The sequence below is a fragment of the Melitaea cinxia genome, chromosome 15 (assembly GCF_905220565.1).
Source record: "Melitaea cinxia chromosome 15, ilMelCinx1.1, whole genome shotgun sequence".
Classification (NCBI taxonomy): Eukaryota; Metazoa; Arthropoda; class Insecta; order Lepidoptera; family Nymphalidae; genus Melitaea; species Melitaea cinxia.
In genome coordinates this window covers 11,979,055-11,998,465 of record NC_059408.1, presented here as the reverse complement: position 1 = coordinate 11,998,465, position 19,411 = coordinate 11,979,055, and the positions used below count along the sequence as shown (strand labels likewise).

Below are 19,411 nucleotides of genomic sequence, written 5' to 3'. Positions count from 1 at the left end.
TAATTTAAATAAATTTAAAATAAAACAAAAAATAATAATTAACTGCCATTCTTAAATCAGTCTAAGACCACAACACATATCAAGTAACTTTTTATTTTGCCTTGAAATAATTTGTTAAACAACATAAGCTCGAAATGCAATTTTTACTATACATACTATAACAATATTATCATGCATTTGTAATAAATACAAAAACTTAAAGTAATTATTTAAAAAATGACATCACAACAATCTTCGAAGTAAATTTTTATGAGACTAAAAAATCAGTAAGTACATAAAAAATATTACAGTATGTCCATTAAAACATTACTATCAAATGAATACATTTTTTTATTACCTCAAAAGGAACGGTAGTTTATTAGCAAATAGACATGAAATCATATATAACATTCCAAAATAGAAATTAAGTCTAGCAGTTTGTCTGGGAACATATTGCATAGATTCTGGACATCTAAATCTTCTTTCAATTTCAAATGCACGAGGTAGAGTGAGCATTGGCAATAAAAACCATAAGGAACAGCGAACTGAAGCAACTACAAACATGATGTATGGAGTAAATAGTAAAAATGCATATAATAAATGAGATGCTGTTCTTCCAATTAGAATAGCAAGAGTGACAATTTCTGCTTTACTGTCAGCTTCTAGGTCCCTCGTATTATTGCTATGCAGTATAGCCTCTGTATTTAGAGCCAATGGTATCGCATAGTAAAAAATAGGCCAGTCAACTCTTCCTGTCTGAGCAAGGAAAGCAAACACCACAGACACAGGTCCAAATATGACTAGAACTATAATATCCCCCAGAGCAATATACTTTAATCCAATACCCCCAGTATACAAAAATGAAGATGATAAGCCTCCAAAATACACTAGAGCTAAATGTTCCATTCTAGCTGGTGACATTATAACTAACAACACAAAAAACACACATCCAGCCATATAAAGTATAGCTCCAAGGGACACAACTTCATCTATGCTTAATATATGATCAACCAAAGTCCTGTCGTCTGATTTACGGTTATCTATTCCTTTGACAAAATCAAAATAAGTATTAACAACATTGCCGGCCCCATGTACTGGAATAATTGTGCACAACGTGAGCAGTAATGTGACCCAACTAAATCCACTTTCTCCTGGGAGACGATAAGCTAGCGCTGCTCCTAGTAGTGTTGGTAATAAGCTTCCACTGAGTGACCACGGCCGAAGTGCCAACACGTAAGTACGTACTTTCATTAGTGGGTTACTTGTTACGGTAGTTTTAAGTTTTGGTTGTTGCAATAGATTTCCATCTGCAGTCGGATTATCCACATCATCAGCCTTTTTGATATTTTCCATTTTGCCCTCGATTTAACTTCAGTAGAATAAGTTTTAACTTAGAATCGATTGCTGTATTACGGGGAATATTATATTCATTATAATATATAATATTTTTTTTTGTATATTTTATTTTATATGTATATTAAAACACCAAAGGTTCAAAATAATACATGTGAAATAAAAATATAATAGGTATACACTAACACCAAAACCTAATTTCGCTGCTGATTGGGTTATGTGTACACTTATGTCTGAAGTTGACATTACAGTATATTATGGTTGTCAATTTGACTTGAATTTGACAACGATGATTATTAAAGCTTCAAAAGTAAATACAATTTTATTAAAATTTGAAGGGGACCTATGAGTCGTTTGAATTTTGTAATTTTGATTTCAAAAATGTGTTTTAGTAATCCACTCCAAAGAATTAATGTATAGAATTGAAATAAAAGATCACTGGAATATAAAATTTCAGTCATCTTTTATACACTCCTAATGATCGGTGAATGAGCAATAGATTAATAGAATCATAGAGCAACACGGAGGGGAGTAGCCATGCACAGGCGTTCCCACTCTGTCAAAGTATAAGACCAAATGATTCTTCGCGTACAATAAAACTAGTTACAGCCGCACCGATCACTAGACTAAATCTAGTTTCGCGATTAAATCGACGCCCTACAAAAAAATGCTGATTTCTTCTGTTTTTTGCTGTAAAAAGAGATCTGACACGTCAAATTTAATAAAAGATGGCGTTACCTTTCATATGTAAGTATTTTTAATCACATTATTACAGTATACTTCTTTTAAATTTTTTTTAACCTAAAAAATAACATCTTATCGGTCATGTTTGTTACATGCAATACCTACAAGTGAATCGCTGACACCGCACATCTTCACACTTTTTAACAAATTATAATTCAATTCAATAGAGCCTCTAGCATCGAGCACTATTTTTAATTAGGATAAGTTTTCTTATAATTTCACTGTATTAATAGAAAATTATAAAAGTAATTTTTTTTTTTTTTATCCATCGGCTGTGATAAACGTAATTTGTTCTTCCAGATTTGCTTAACAACACAGGTCGCTCGCTCTCATACAATATGCGGATCGGTCGAGCGACTGATACGAGTCTATTTCCGAGAAGTTGCTGTCGCCGAGCGAGTGTTGTTATCGGTTTGTTTGTAGATAGTTATCGATAAAAACGGGAAAAGCAAAGGAGGAGACAGACATATTTCAGATTCTGATTTATTTATAATATAATATTGCGAGATTAATTTTAATATACATAGTTTTATAATATAATTGCGTTATATAGAAAACTAATACATTTTAAAAACCAGTAATAGATACAACTGTCACTGGGTTTTAAAATGATATAAACATTTAGTTTATTTTTGACATGATAATTATTGTAGATAGTTCATAATAAATAAAGTCCATCTTTATAATAACACCTTACCTTTGTATCACTCACAAAACCTAATTTCCCTAACCGAGTACTTGAACATATCAATAATGCGTATCGACAGTTGTTACAATCACGGCTGTAAGCAACTTGTCAGTGTAGTTGCAGCATGTCATTTTACTGTAATGACACAGAATGTAGCTATGTGTGTAAAAATTGTGTCTTTAATTTAGTATGTGTGAGTTTCGTAGTGACAGACTATTATTTTTGAGTAGGAATTAGTGTGCGTGTGTGTGATTTCCCTTCGCAAAAAATGACAGACAGTTTTGTATCGGTAAAAAACGCTATGCTGTGTGGTTACGATATTAAAGAATATAGCCACTCCCTCTTTTCCCGTGGGTGTCATAAGAGGTGACTAAGGGATAGCACATTTCCACTACTACCTTGGAACTTAACCTTCGGTTAGTCGCGCATTTTTTGTTTACGTGGTTGGTCGCGGTTCGCGGTCGTAGTTTGTATCTCACGGCACTTACGCACAAACTGAAGTTAATGGGTATACGCAGCAAGTATAATCCAAATTAGAAGTGTACCCAAAATATTGAATCGCTGAGATGGTTTTAAATGTTAACATTTTACATTTCTGAAACACCTGGGCTTTCAAAGATCCCGCGCGACCAACGGAGGGTTAAAAAGCCTACTGATGACGGGATAACCATCCAACTGCCGGATTTGAAATACACAGGCCGAAGACGGGTAGCAGCGTCTTCGGTACGACACGCCTGCCCAGCGTGGTGACTATGGGCAAAACACGTGAGTTTACGCCATTTTTGGCGTGAACTTGTGGAGGCTTATGTCCAGTTGTGGACTGCGAAAGGCTGATGTGATGATGATGAAAAAACGCTATAGCTACTCCCCTCCGTGTTGCTCTTTGGATAGAATGAATGGCGAATGAACCATAGAGCAATAGAATTAAATAGTTGTCAATGTCGTAATATTCTCATCAAAGAGTAAAATAACTTGCATAAACAAATTCTCATCACAGAGTACTTTATTATACATAGGAAAATTCTCATCATGCAGGTTACAATGTTTACTTTACGGTTTTAAAAGCGAGTTAAATAAAACATTACCATTAGACCTAAGAATTAATTAATTAAACATATTAAGTAAATAGAAATACAAATTAGTATAAATTTTTTTCAATTATATGGGTTCACGTTTTATTTGTATTAATTTGAAGTAGATTAAAAAATAATAGAAATAAACCGACCTCAAAACGGAGGTGAAATATTAATAAAGAAAACATCAATAAATTATGTAAGTATTTTTACTTTTTTTAAACATACAAACATACATTTTAACTGAGGTAGGGCACAGCAGGAATTTCCTGCTCAAAATTTGGAGCAGCCCAACTGGGGTAGTACCTCGATCTTACAGGAGATCACAGCTAAATAATACTGTTCTCAAGCAGTATTGTGTTTCTGTTGGTGAGTAAGGTGACCAGAGCTCCTGGGGGGATTGGGTCGGCAACGCGCTTACGATGCTTCTGGTGTTGCAGGCGTCTATAAGCTACGGTAATCTCTTACCATCAGGTGAGCCCTACGCTTGTTTGTCGACCTAATGGTATAAAAGAAAAAAAAAAAACGTGTGTTTATAGGCAGGCCTTATAGCCTTACAGGTTACAAATGTGCAGTTTAACAAATATGAATTTTTAAAAGTAAATTAAAACGTTTATCTTAACAACTCACTAAAGTGTGTCAATTACATTAAAATACTTTTATAAATATTCAAAGTGATAATCTAGAGATTATAATGTTTGTAGGGAGGAATTGTATCAATTCCGGTTTGGATGTCTGTCCTTGGGGTCTCCCCACCATCCCTCGGAGATCACGTTAAGCTGTCGGTCCCAGTTGTTATCATAAATACCTGATTACTCACAGTAGAAAACATATCCACCAACCCGCGGTCGAGCAGCGTGGTGGATTAAGCTCCAATCCTTCTCCTGCATGGAGAAAGAGAACTATGCCCAGCAGTGGGATGTTACAGGCTGAATTTGTATATGCATTATATAATATTTTTTATGAATAATGTACTTTTAATAATAGAATAGAATAAAGAAACATTGTCACAAACAGTTAAATAGTTATAGCATTGTTTTCCCCAAAAAAGCAAACATTTCATTCATTACAATAATTTTATACAGATAATAACGTTATTATAATCTTTGTAATATAAGTAAAAATTCAAATTGAATTTGAATTTAAAGACAAAAAAAAACTATATTTTTATATATAACATTTATAATAATTAGTAGATATGCTGAGTGGATGAACAATAATTTTGTTTCATGACTACTTTATTAAAATTCAAATTATAACAAGTCATTAAAAACAGTTTGTAGCTTTTACAACAGCCTTAGCTGCCCCCTTTGCTGCATCTCCGCCAGATGTAAATTCTAATGGCAAGCTGTAATAATGTTCGACGGCTCTCTGCAATACAGCATTCCTGGATAGACCAGAACCATTCCCGACTATTCTTTTTATGTTTGCATTTAATAAAATTTCTTTTGGCATCATATTGTGTATATTATCTATTAAACTATCACACAAAGATCTAAACACATGACCCAACTGTATATTTGAAAGATCGATATTTTCCACAGAAGCTTTTGTTGTAGGTGCATGCCTTTCACCCAATAATAATGGGCTTATTTTCATGTTTGTGCCTTCAGGTGCATCTAATCCAAGAGCTATAAGTTTTTCCCACACCTTCGACTGAGGTATTGGAAATCCTAATTCAAGCATCCATTGTTGCAGCATTTTTACAAATGTAGCCAATGCATTCCCTCCATTAAGTGATGCAGCAACAGCTAAATAAGTGTTGTTAAAATATGGCAGATGTTCAATAGTTTTACAACCTAAATCACTAATGCTGTCAGCTACTATAGCAAGTTGAGCTGAAGTAGATATATTTAACACAGCATCTTGCTTATTCTCAAGAGTGGCGAGTATAGAACACTGGAGATCTCCCATGGCTGCACCTACTGGAGTGCCTTCAGGGATTCCATTCCAAGAACTACTTAATGTTCCTGCAATTTCCCCACTCTTCATAACTTTTGGTAATAAGTTTACTGGAAAATCAATTGATTTCAATATATCAGTATTCCATTCATTTCTCTCTGTGTTGAAATAGCCCCAGCTAGCTGCATTTTGGTCTGATGTTATTGGATAGTCTAGATCGCAGAGCATAGCTACTACAAAATCTTGTACAGTTGCAGAACAAGTAAAATTCTTTAATTTTCCTGGTTTATATTTAAGCATCCATAAGAGAGTAGCACACCCATAACCAGAGTAACATTGTAAATGTGAGTCGGGCTTTGGTAATGTTTCTAAAAATTCTGGCTTGCATCTTGTATCTTGCCAAGTATACAATGCTGACATTTGTTCTCTGACGCCTTCATAGCGAATAACAATACCATCTTTTTCTACTTTTTCCCATGCTCTGTCAAAAAAAAAAAAAATATATATAAATTGCAAAAAAAGAATTAATTAAATTGATATAAATAATTTAACAAGTACCTACCTATTTTTCCATAAAACAACGCCGTGCATTTGACCGCAAACTCCAATTTTCTTGACGTGCCGTAAAACATCTCGAGGTAGTCGTGATACACAGTAGTGTACTGCAGATACTATTTTTGGAACATCCTGCTTGTTGTCTTCTATTCCTTGATCACTGGGAATATTTGCTGCAGTATCCTTATTCTGTTTAGCCACAATTTCATTAGTAAGGGGATTGTAGACACATACTTTAACTGAAGTAGTGCCAATATCCATTCCTAAAATATACTTTTTCTCAGACATTTTTCACTAATAAATATTTATTAAACAACAAGTTTGTCACTCGCGTCTCGTTCTAGTTTATATGATCGGATGTTTCAATCACTGCGGTAGATTCGAAACGATGTGCATGAGTGAGAGGTGGGAGGCGGGCGACGGGGCCAAGCGGTGGCACTCCGCCCGCGTCGTCGCGTCGTTTACGTGTTACGTAAAGGCTGTAGCACACTTGTATATTTCATATCACATCGAGCAGATATCTTTATCGCACGGTGAGCGAGTTATTACTTATAAAGTCAATAAATAACTTTGGCCATGACGGCTAATAGATAAGTTATATAGATAATTAAATTAAAAGATCTACGAAAAGATGACATTGTTTTGCGAGTAAGTACGCAATGTTAATTTTTGTAAAATAGTTTTTGCATAATGTTTATTTACTAATATTATAAAGCTAGAGATTGATTGTTTGTTTGAACGCGTTAATCGCAGGAATAATGGCTTAAAATTAAACGTTCTTTATGTTTTAGATAGTCCACTTACCGAGGAAGGCTATAGCTTAATATCTAAGATTTTTATTTTTGTGTTACCCACATTAGGAATTCTAAACATTTTTGAATATCATATCAAAAATTGACCGCTCCAGCGGGGTTCGAACCCGCGTCTCCGACTTGCCGTGTCGGCGCTCTAGCCAATTAAGCTATGGAACGATGCACCCGCTCGAGCGAAATTTTCGATATGATAATTTTTAATTTTCGGTTTAAGCGAACCGTGGCGCCGTCTATAGTGAGCTCTTTACAGAAACCCGTAACTATTCAAAGTTTCATATTACAATGAAAATCTTTGACAGGAGACGACACCGTGCTATTTTTAATATCTAAGATTTTTATTTTTGTGTTACCCACATTAGGAATTCTAAACATTTTTGAATATCATATCAAAAATTGACCGCTCCAGCGGGGTTCGAACCCGCGTCTCCGACTTGCCGTGTCGGCGCTCTAGCCAATTAAGCTATGGAACGATGCACCCGCTCGAGCGAAATTTTCGATATGATAATTTTTAATTTTCGGTTTAAGCGAACCGTGGCGCCGTCTATAGTGAGCTCTTTACAGAAACCCGTAACTATTCAAAGTTTCATATTACGAAAAATTTCGCTCGAGCGGGTGCATCGTTCCATAGCTTAATTGGCTAGAGCGCCGACACGGCAAGTCGGAGACGCGGGTTCGAACCCCGCTGGAGCGGTCAATTTTTGATATGATATTCAAAAATGTTTAGAATTCCTAATGTGGGTAACACAAAAATAAAAATCTTAGATATTAAAAATAGCACGGTGTCGTCTCCTGTCAAAGATTTTCATTGTAATATGAAACTTTGAATAGTTACGGGTTTCTGTAAAGAGCTCACTATAGACGGCGCCACGGTTCGCTTAAACCGAAAATTAAAAATTATCATATCGAAAATTTCGCTCGAGCGGGTGCATCGTTCCATAGCTTAATTGGCTAGAGCGCCGACACGGCAAGTCGGAGACGCGGGTTCGAACCCCGCTGGAGCGGTCAATTTTTGATATGATATTCAAAAATGTTTAGAATTCCTAATGTGGGTAACACAAAAATAAAAATCTTAGATATTAAAAATAGCACGGCGTCGTCTCCTGTCAAAGATTTTCATTGTAATATGAAACTTTGAATAGTTACGGGTTTCTGTAAAGAGCTCACTATAGACGGCGCCACGGTTCGCTTAAACCGAAAATTAAAAATTATCATATAGAAAATTTCGCTCGAGCGGGTGCATCGTTCCATACCTTAATTGGCTAGAGCGCCGACACGGCAAGTCGGAGACGCGGGTTCGAACCCCGCTGGAGCGGTCAATTTTTGATATGATATTCAAAAATGTTTAGGCTATAGCTTAATTAAAATTTTAGTAGCTATCTTTTTTTCCCAAATAATCGCGGGTAAAGCCAGTTATTTATATAATACTAGCGACCCGCCCCGGCTTCACACGGACGCAAAAACTATCAGTGTTTATCTACTATATCATTCATGTATTATACAGATAAACCTTCCTCTGCCTTCTTAGCCGATTCTCAGACCTACCCGATATGCACACAAAATTTAATAAAAATCGGTCCAGTCGTTTCGGAGGAGTATGGTAACTAGCCTTGTGACACGAGAATATTATATCGAATATTTATCGTATACTTCAGCCATAGGTAATGCGACCATTTTTGTTTCGGCTCAAAACGGGACATCGGTTTTTTAATTAGCATGTGTGTGTTACCTCATAACTTTTTACTGGGTGTCCCATTTTGATAATTCTTTTTTTATTCGAAAGCTGTTGCTTGTGTTGACTTGTTTTTATGTTACCCTTAATAATGTGTATTGGACTATATTCTAAATTTGTCCAACTAACCGTAAATATTTTGCGCCATTTCGAAAATTTTCGCTTCCCAGGGTTATCATCGGGGACACCGGGACACACGACTGAAAAACGAGACGTCTAGTCACTTTAGTCATAGGTAGCAAATTATTAACAATATTAATACATTCAAAATATCTTACTTGTTACTCCGTAACCAATTAACCATAAACCAATTATGCTCACCGACGAATAACCGATTTAGACAAATTATCTTTCTTAGGATTCATATATTTGGCGCGAGTATTACTGGAATTGTATGTATACGAGTACATTTAAAAAAGTGGCGGATTTTGGGATGATAATTATATGCGATTTTAATTATCATCCCAAACTCCGTCAGTAGTACCACCTTAGTTTCCTTTCTTACTAGTCCATCGAATAAAAATAATCAAAATCTCTGTTTTGTATTATTGAAAAGAATGTATTTTCAAATACGTTGTGTAAATAACGCTAAGTAGGTACCTATTATTATTTCTTAAGGTAACGTACGCGAAGAAGATTGAAAGTATAGCATCACGTATGCATCAACCCAAAACATTTGTTTCAATTAATTCTTGCTGTGAAAATTTTGTATGAAATTAATATTAAGCTTAAGTAAATATGAACCTATTATATTACTTGTTTTATATTATAAATGTAAGAATACAAAGTAGAGTAAATGCAACGTACCGTCACAAGGCATTTAAAGATATCACGTAAATCATAATTGTCATTTAATTACTCATCAATAAGATCATTAATAAGAAAAATATAATTTAATGTGATAAGAATGAATGTGATGATAAGGACATCTAAGATCCTATAAGAACTAAATCTTATTATATCTGTATTTCGTTTAGTTATTTGTAGGTATATATTTTTGTCTACGAAAAGACGAAAAGTTTTCCAAATGTTAATGAATCATTGAATAATTGCTTTTAGGTGAATAATAGTCGACGTGTAATAATTCATCTCCCGAATGTCAAATATATTAATAGTCACAATTTCCGAGATGTGCGCATCGAAGTAGAAATACCGATCACTAATTTTCGTAGAACGAACGTCATTATTTGATAATTAACCAATCTTTAAATGTAGGTGATTAGTAAAGTGAATAAGTTTACGTTACGTTTACGTTTATTGTAATGTCATTTGCAATAAGTGCAGTTGTTCAACAATAAAAGAAATTGTTAATTTACAACTTTGATAAATCTCCTAGTTAGATAAGAGGTTATTGAAAGCCATTAATCAAAAAGAAGAAGTAGATAAGAGGTTTAAAAAAATCGAAATGTTTATTTTTTTGGTATAGTTTCTGTTTTATAAAAACTACTTCGCTTAAAAATAATCGCACAATTTGCTTAAGTCGCTTTCAAGCATAAAGAAGTAGGTATATCTGAATTCTCGAAAAGTTTATGTATATCATTTATAAAAATATTTTTATACCTTATGTTAGCTGTAAAAATGCAATCGAATTGAAAACTTCTCCCTTTTTGAAGTCGGTTAAATATTGCACATCGTTCGTTTCGACGACAGTTCGTTTATCATACTTCAATGTCACTTTCATAAATATTTTTTATTTGTTAATTTAAATTACACAAAAATATTTCTACTTAAATAATTAGATATTAATCATTTATTAATTTTTGTCGTCATTTGTATTTCATTATTTGTCATTTTTAACCGATATAAAAAAGGAGGAGGTTTTCAATTCGATTGGTATTTTTTTCTTATGTAGGTATGTACAATTGTAAGCCGATTACGCCGAGATTTCTTTTCCGATTTAAGTAATATGATTGTTTAAATGTTCGATGCGGAATAGTTGCCATTTAAACATTAAAAAAAATATTCAGTCTCGCTCTGAAGTTTTTATTTTATGAGCATTTGTGCTAACTTGGACGATGTGTTTTTTTTTTTCGATGTAATTTTTATGTGTTTTTTTTACCTCATAACTTTTTACAGGTGTACACCGATTTCGATAATACATATTTTTTAATCGAAAGATGTTGTTTTTCGAAATGTGGTCAAATTTAATCGAGATCTGACGAGTACTTTTTTATTATCTGTACTACTGCATACGTATTTACTTGGACTTGTTTCGTTTACCTTCGTTGTATTAAGTACTTGTCGATGTAATTGCAGTCGGCTTTTTTTTGGTTTATGAGAAACACAATTATTATAGTTATTTTGTCTTGTCACAATTTTTTACGAAGCTGAATTATCTATATATCGTGTCATTATGTGGGTTAGCGTTAAACTCCGAAACTACTGAACCCATTTTTATCAAATTTTGTAAGCATCTGTAATTTGCTCCAAATTGGGAGATAGGGTAGTTTTTCTGTCAATATTTGTTGTTGCAAATTAAATGTTTATTATATGACTTTAGTATTTATCGGTTAGTTCTATAAAATCCTAATAGATTGCGGTTCGGCATCTAAGTTGCACAGATTTCCGGTAGATACCGCCGTATTTCTATTTCTAGATTATAGATGGCGCATTTGAATATAGAATTTACATATATTTTAATAAATTATAATTACTGAGTACTAGTTTATTATATTTTTCTACACTTATTCCGTTCATTTGAATGGAATTTCGGATCTGCACAATTTCTAAAATGTTTACTAAGCTATACATTAAACAGTCTCATTATGTCTTGCTACAATAAATTTAATATTTAATACAATTCACATCAAAATATTTTCTTTTGTTACAGCAAAATGGGCAGAAAAAATAAAAATGAATCAAAAAGCGGGAATAAAGACACCGACAAACCAAAAGAGCAAGTAATCCAGAACAAAATAAAGAAAGAAAAATTGAAAAAGGATAAAGTGCCTAATAATGAGCCCAAAAATTCAAAAAAAATAATTTTTGATGATGATGGAGCACCATCGTCACCAGCAAATGTAGATAATAAAACACAATTTAAAAATAGTACTAATCAAAAAGACAATGAAACTTCACGAAAAAAAGATAACAGTAATAATACAAACAAGAAAATTATATTCGGAGACGATGATAACGACCCGCAGGATCGTGTACATAAAACTGTAGCCAACAGTAGTAAGAAAAAAAATCAAAGTAATGAAGAGGAACCAAAAGATGAAGATATAGATAAATTTTGTGATGAAATAGATGAAGAAGATAATAAACAGTTTAACATTTGGGTTGAATTGTTAGAAGCAAAACTAAGTTCTAATAAAAAGAATAAATAAAGTTTTATTATTATTTTCTGTTTTCTACTAAATTTAAAACGACTATAATAACTTTTGCTATGTTACATCTAGGGTAGTAGCAATAAAACAAAAGTAAGATGTCTACAGTAATCAAAATTCATAGTTACAGTTCTTGGCTTATAGAATGTACCTATAAAATTATAATCAATACTTTCGTTTTCTAATGATCAGCCTATTCATTTTTAATTTATTGCCTAATTTCGAACATCGCAGATCTCCCAGACAGAAACTTTATACTCGTTTCGCAAACCATCTGCTTTGATTTTTTTTTTAATAATATGCATATTTCAACAAGCTATAAATTATAAATAATGAAAACCCCCTCAAATAGAATTTCACACTTCTAGATTAAATAATTTTTAACTTTTAACAAATTTCATATGTGTGTGTTTGTGTAAGGCGCGCGAAAAGTATGTAAAGAGACATGACTATATAAGAATAATTAAATAATAGAACGAGAAAGTGGCATAAAAGTATATCTGCTAATAGTTATTAAAAAATATTAAAAAGTAATATGCTAGACCTGTTTGTAATATATAAAATTAATGTATAATTAATAACCATAATATAGCAACATAATTATGATTATTCGATCAATGCGTGTTTCAAGGCTGGATCACGGTTTCGATGCCCGCATATGAAAAACATTTGTATTGGTGATTAGATAATAGTCGTTGTCTGAGCGTTTGTGCTCCTGTGTTATTTGTGTTTCCGGACCCCGACACAGGAGATTATCCTACTGGGGCCGTTGTGTTCAAAGAGTTTAAGCCGTTGAGTTTGAATTCGACCGTGTATATATATATATTATGTATGTTCGGGGATAACTCCGTCGTTTATGAATCGATTTTGATAAATCTTTTTTTGTTTGAAAGGAGTTATCCCTAGTTTGGTACAATGATAAGGAAACCAGGATCTGATGATGGGATCCCAGAGAAATCGAGGGAAACTCTCGAAAATCCGCATAACTTTTTACTGGGTGTACCGATTTTGATGATTTTTAATTTAATCGAAAGCCGATGTTTATCATGTGGTTATATTTAAATTTCATCGAGATTTGTCGATATAATTGAAGTCGGTTTTTGTCGTTTGCCTGCAAACACAATTATTACGATTCAACTTGTAACATCTGGGCTGGGCATAAGTCTTTCCCCATGTAGAAATATTTGTACAAATACAAATATCCATCTAGAGTGGGAATCGAACCTGCAAACCGTCGAGGTTAAAGCCGATTACTCGCACCACTACACCAGAGCGGTTGTTATGGAAATAATATTAGATGATATAATTATGTAACATATATTTCATTATCTAACTTATATTTCGTTTATCGATGTAATTGCTATTATAATTTGCTAGGCGTTGTCGCTATTAGCGTATGTCCTCGCGTAGTCTCGCTTATTAAAACTTGGGTTTGGAGGTTAAAATTAAATAAGACAATAATTAGAAAGTAATTTAATACAAAGTTATTATATGTCCTGGATTTAACCGAATAAAATTAAAGTTTACACAGATTTGTATGAACCAACAATTTTAACTTACTTCTGAAAATTAAACGTACGTTTTTAAAGCAATATCATCACATCATCATCATCATCACAGCAGCCTTTCGCAGTCCACTATTGGACATAGGCCTTCACAAGTTCACGCCAAAAATGGCGTGAACTCATGTGTTTTGCCCATAGTTACCACGCTGGGCAGGCGGGTTGGTGACTGCAGGGCAACAATATACCTAATATTATTTTAAAATAAAATTAAGTCATTGTGTTGTTGTCGTCGTAATTCTATTTGAATTCGTTTTTTCGGGATTTATACCATGTACCTTTTTATCTTTGAGGCTCCGATATTTCGTTTTTTTTTCGTTCAGTTCTTCCGTGACCATGGCGCATGCAACTGCGCCGAAATATCGGAGCCTCAAAGATAAAAAGGTACATGGTATAAATCCCGAAAAAACGAATTCAAATAATGTTAAGATCCATGGAAATTTAAAACAATATATCGTCGTAATTCGTCAACCACACAATTCCACAGCACCGTCCAACCCCGCGATGACAACTGGAGGCAGGAGAATTATCTGGGTTAAAAATATAATCTTCATGCCAGAGGGTAGGTTTGTAATAATGCGTACGCTGGTAATAGTACGGACTACACTGTAAATCTGTATTGTTGGGATCCCAGCAGGTAACCCACAAATTGTCTTGCCACGTGGTATTAACAGGCACCAACAGCACCACTCGTGACCGCCACGCCAAGGACTCCAACAAAATCGCACCCCTAACCTAACCTAACCTAGCCGAGGCTGAAGACAAAAGGAAAGGAAAGAGCCACACACCACTAGCTAACCTTATGCTAGCAAATTATAATAGCAATTACATCGATAAACGAAATATAACTTAGAAAATGAAATATATGTTACAGTAGATACTATAATAGCAAGAGAGAGCCAAGTTTAGGCCAAATTATTGTTTTTTTTTTTTAAACGAACCAAATAAATTTTAAGTACAAACGAGTGTGCTTTAGACCACGCGACTGAAGTAAAACTTAGGAAACGTAACTTTCCATCTTTACTAACTTATATCTCCCTCTCAACTTCCGTTTGCCTCATCACAATTTTCATAACGGTCTCGTCACGTATTCACCAGCTACTTCCTAAGTCATGCGTGCGGAAAGAAGTTTTACTTTAAAAATTGGTTTTCTCGCACAAACTTAAGAGAGCTCAAGTCTAGTCTGTTCTGTAATTCTGTGAAATGTTTGCTTTATTCTACCTTAATAAACTCATTCATCCAGATTAATGACTTCCAACAGTGCCAAATTTGGACAGATGATTTCGCCAATGTCACTTAGAATTCAGAAGACACCTTTAGAGGGCGTTCAAGTATCACGTAATGCAAATATTGAAGATTTTTGGCCCCTCTCTCCCGCCCCTGTAACGCACCTTAACGTTGTACAAGACCCCCTCCACCAAACGGTGTTATGTAATACTTGAACACAGATTTGTATGAACCTTATGAACTCTGCTTTTGCCTTCTTCAAAGTCTTCAAAAGTCTCAATTTCTATATTGGGGCGTTCCACTAATGGCCCGCAACGCATTTGACCCTGACGTTTCGATGACATTTACAATTTGACATTGACAGCTGTTTTATCAAATTCCCGCCACGTTTTGATGAAAGCCAACTGTGATCGACCTATATTTTGTGAGTGAAGTGGGCTCGATGTGGTCGCGAACAGTACGTAATGTATGACGTCGAGCGAGAGCTCGCGATGACCTCGGGTCCTTAGGGCTTAGGTGGAACGTAGTAACGGTCGCTAAGTGGAATGCGCCCAATACTAATGAAAACGTCAAAAGCGCGTGTGTTGAGTGTCAATTTGTCAAATTCAGTAAAAAACTAAAATTACTTTTTCCTTTGCCTTTCCCTATTGGGGATAAATTTTAAAACAAAAACAAACTAAAATTACTTGAAACGGACCCTGTCTGCGGACTTCAATACACTTTCAGCACTTGTCATTGGCAAAATCATCGGCCAAAAGGTGATGAAGCCACAGTCTAAAGAAGAAGAACAAGTAAAATTACTTGGAAACTATATGAAATAACTATTATATAAAAGTTTTTCGTAGAAGATAAATAGAAACTACCATAATGACAAGATTCGCAAGAGCAAAAGGTTCCAAAGCTTCTAACCTAAAATCTCCCGAAGACAGTACACCATGGGAAGTGATGAAAGAACAATTGATTAGGGCTAAAAATGAAACTGAAGAAAGCAAGAAACGAGAAGAGGTATTTATATTTATATATGTATATTTTTTGTTAATATTTGTCACGTGTTATCTTTGGAACGAAATTCCCTATGGGGCGTTGCGGAGGGGTACCTTAGAAGGCAAAAAAACGTCCGTAACGTTAAAAAAAACGTAAGAATTTTATATATAGCCTATGTATTATGGCTAGTGTCTAATGTATAATCTACGTGATGATTGTTATTATTATTACAGTTTGCTAGTATTATTTTATCATTCGATAATTATTATTAGTCATTGTAAATAAAATTAAAGTGTTAAGATAATTTTGTAAAGTAGTTTTTTGATTTTTATTGATTATAAAATCATAAAAATGTATACCCAAAGCTAATGGCGATCGTATGCCAAAAATAAAAGAAGAAGAAGAAGAAGTATACCCAAATAATTATTTCCCTTATACCTCAAATAGAACTTGAAATGAACATCAGATAGGAAATTTGTTTCTATCCTCTATGTCCCACGACATCACATGGTTTTAGTAATAATTTATTTGGGTAATTACAGTATTATATATGTTGTTGTTATATTTTGTTTTAGGCAGAACAACAAAGGATAGAAAATTATAATAACTTTCTCAAGGAACATAAGGTTCAAAAAAGAAAAGCGACTTGGTGTGACTTTCCAGAATCTAAGAGTAATGGGTCAAAACCAAAAGATGGAAACATTAAAAAAAAAGCAAAGAAAAATAAACCTTCACATACTGAAATAATTGAATCCAACTCTAATAATCTCGAGAATAATGAAAGTGAAGTGCCAAAAAAGAAAAAGAAACAAAATAAAATTAATACTTCTTTACAAGAACATCATACACAAGATGGTGGTAAGAAAAATAATCCTTCATCACATACCAACATGAGTGAATCTAATTCTCCTGTTGATAATGAAAGTGAAGTGCCAAAAAAGAAAAAGAAAAAACAAAATGAAAGTGACAGTACTTTACAAGAAGATCATAAACAAAATGGCCTTTCACCTTCTGAAGAACAACCAATGTCCAAAAATGAAAAGAAGAAGAAAAAACAAAAAACATTCACAGATGCCAATGTTTCTAATGAAAAAACTAACTTTAATGAAAAGCTAGTGCAAAATGTTGCAAATGGAGGATCCAAAAAGAAAAACAAAAACAAAAAGAATAAAAAATTTTCTTCTGAATCGAAAATAGATAAAACTTCAATTGATACCGGGGTAAATAAATCAAATCAACAAACACAAGGAGTTAATAAAGTGAAAAATAAGCATTTGAAAAATGGGGCACCGAAAAGGAGAAAACCTATAAATGACAAGAGTTTCCAACTGATCATTAACAGTAAAGAGGTTGATTTGGTAAGATTTGATGGTTTTCCAATCATGAAGAAAGACGCAGAGAGACTTGAAGAATTAAAAAAGAATATGATAAAAAAAGGCATACCTAAAAGTGAAATACAAAGGACTATGAAACTAGAAAGACGGAGGGCTGAAAAAGCATTAGCAAGACTCAAGAGGGATGTCTGCTATAATTGTAGAAAAGGTGGTCATAACCTCTCAGATTGTCCCGATCTTAAGTCTAACATACCAAATGTGGATTCAGCAGAAGGTGTCTGCTTCAAATGTGGTTCCACCGAGCACAGACAGTTTGAGTGTAAAGTACAAAATGACAAGGAATTCAGATTTGCGACATGCTTTATTTGCAAGGAACCTGTAAGTATTAATGTTCTTATATTGCGTTTTTAATTATTCTACAAATTTGTTTTGACTTGATTTTTATGTTATATCAAAAAAACTTTTCTTATTAATAACTAGCTGCTGCCCGCGACATCGTCTGCGTTACTGCTTACCCGTTTCTTCTTTACATTTCATATTTACAGAAAAATCACATAGATGGCGCTGCTTTAAAATTGTCTTGTCTACTTATCTTCTCTTATATTTTTTCTTCTTTTATATCTTTCATAATTAATTATGTTTATCGGCTTTGTTACATATATTACGTGATTTTTTATAGTGTGAAGCTAGCTTATATAGCATAGTTATTAACATAATAACAACAACATTCAAATATGCGTCGTTAGATTACACGTTGTTACAGAATGCATTGAGGAAATAAAGGTTCACTGCTCATTCCCGGTAGGTGATAGCATAATAATATGTAGTCTATATGTTGACCCGACTTCTTTATAATATTCGTGCCAAATTTGAAATAAATCCATGCAGTACTTTTTGAGTTTATCCCGGACATACATACAGACAAACAGACAAAAATTCTAAAAATTATATTTTTGGCTTCGGTATCGATTGTAGATCACACCCCAAGTATTCTTTTAAAAAAATATTCAATGTACAGTTTTGCCTTTTCTACCATTTTATTATATGTATAGATAAGTTATTTTTAACTAAGCCTATATTTAATGCCATTTTCTTTTACAGGGGCACATAGCACGCCAATGTCCAGATAATCCCAAAGGTCTTTATCCAAATGGTGGATGTTGTAAAATATGTGGGGATGTAACACACTTGAGGAAAGATTGTCCAACGGTAAGTTATAAAAGTCTAATAGCAATTCTTAAATACATTTGGTATGGACAAAAATGTATTATTAGTAATTAAATAATTGAAATTATAAAATGTTTGAATATTGAATTTACAAATTGATTTAACTATTAATTTGATAAATAAATAAGTGCTTCACACCCAACGGGTTCATTTTTTATTTAGGCAAAAAATCTTATTATATTAAAAAAATATATATACGATAATTAACTTTTTTCCTACTTGCAGGTAAAATATAAAAAAGAAGAGACGTCAATAAAATTACAGACTCTTAATGATGACAATATTGAGGATTTAGGTTATCAACCGAATAAACAACAAGTATCTCAACAAATGTCTAAGAAACCTAAAAAGATTAAGTTTTAATATGTTTATAATGAAATGTAATAAAGTTCTTGTACAGGTAATATGTATATTTTATTTGTTTATATTTCAGAAAAGAGAAAATGCTTTTTACACTATTGTTAACTTAAATTTTAAATTATCAGAGGATCTAGGACTATTACGTTAATTTTCATATTTCACAACTTTACATAAAAATATTAAATAACCAAAACCTTAGCCTTTTGGTTTAAACATTTTGTATAGTACTTTAACCCTTTCACTGCCTGAGTCAGATTTATCCGACAAAAACTTTTGGGCTCATTCCGCCTGAGTCGCATTTATCCGACACAAAACCCTGTGTATTATATATTCAATTTCTAAACGTATCATGATGTTTTAGCCTAAAATATATTTTTTTCAAAAGTTTATCTATTCAACCTTTTAATTAGTGTTACAATTCAGATTTACTATATCCAAAAAAAAAATAATACTATTTTAATTAAGGTTAATTTACTAATATTATCCCGGAGAAAGTGTATTGACTTCCAACGCCTATGTCGTATTTATCCGACAGTAGTGATGGGACATAATG

The 19,411-nt window shown here is 33.3% G+C and overlaps 4 protein-coding genes across 9 annotated transcripts; 2 read left to right on the top strand and 2 right to left on the bottom strand.

The window, feature by feature from the left end:
• Positions 1–77: 77 nt before the first annotated feature.
• LOC123660725 (ubiA prenyltransferase domain-containing protein 1 homolog) lies at positions 78–1,332 on the bottom strand. The gene has a single exon (XM_045595774.1). The coding sequence runs from the start codon at positions 1,330–1,332 to the stop codon at positions 334–336; it is 999 nt and encodes a 332-aa protein (XP_045451730.1). The 3' UTR covers positions 78–333.
• Positions 1,333–3,999: 2,667 nt separating this feature from the next.
• LOC123660296 (putative uncharacterized protein DDB_G0274405) lies at positions 4,000–12,177 on the top strand. 6 transcript variants are annotated; one of them, XM_045595397.1, is made up of 3 exons: positions 9,970–10,182; positions 10,225–10,339; positions 11,666–12,177. In XM_045595397.1, exon 3 carries the CDS (start codon positions 11,670–11,672, stop codon positions 12,162–12,164), a length of 495 nt encoding a protein of 164 aa, XP_045451353.1. In that variant the 5' UTR covers positions 9,970–10,182; positions 10,225–10,339; positions 11,666–11,669; the 3' UTR covers positions 12,165–12,177. The 6 variants fall into 6 exon arrangements, with proteins under 6 accessions (XP_045451349.1, XP_045451350.1, XP_045451348.1 ...); XM_045595393.1 differs by lacking the exons at positions 9,970–10,182; positions 10,225–10,339 and adding an exon at positions 4,000–4,036; XM_045595394.1 differs by lacking the exons at positions 9,970–10,182; positions 10,225–10,339 and adding an exon at positions 6,650–6,827.
• LOC123660294 (sedoheptulokinase-like) lies at positions 5,058–6,731 on the bottom strand. The gene is made up of 2 exons (XM_045595391.1): positions 6,302–6,731; positions 5,058–6,220 (listed from the first exon to the last, which is right to left on the bottom strand). Exons 1-2 carry the CDS (start codon positions 6,580–6,582, stop codon positions 5,104–5,106), a joined length of 1,398 nt encoding a protein of 465 aa, XP_045451347.1. The 5' UTR covers positions 6,583–6,731; the 3' UTR covers positions 5,058–5,103.
• A 3,316-nt stretch (positions 12,178–15,493) lies between the features above and the next one.
• LOC123660259 (probable serine/threonine-protein kinase clkA) lies at positions 15,494–18,902 on the top strand. The gene is made up of 4 exons (XM_045595352.1): positions 15,494–15,958; positions 16,513–17,649; positions 18,373–18,480; positions 18,724–18,902. The coding sequence occupies exons 1-4, from the start codon at positions 15,821–15,823 to the stop codon at positions 18,859–18,861; spliced, it is 1,521 nt and encodes a 506-aa protein (XP_045451308.1). The 5' UTR covers positions 15,494–15,820; the 3' UTR covers positions 18,862–18,902.
• The last annotated feature ends 509 nt before the right edge of the window (positions 18,903–19,411 follow it).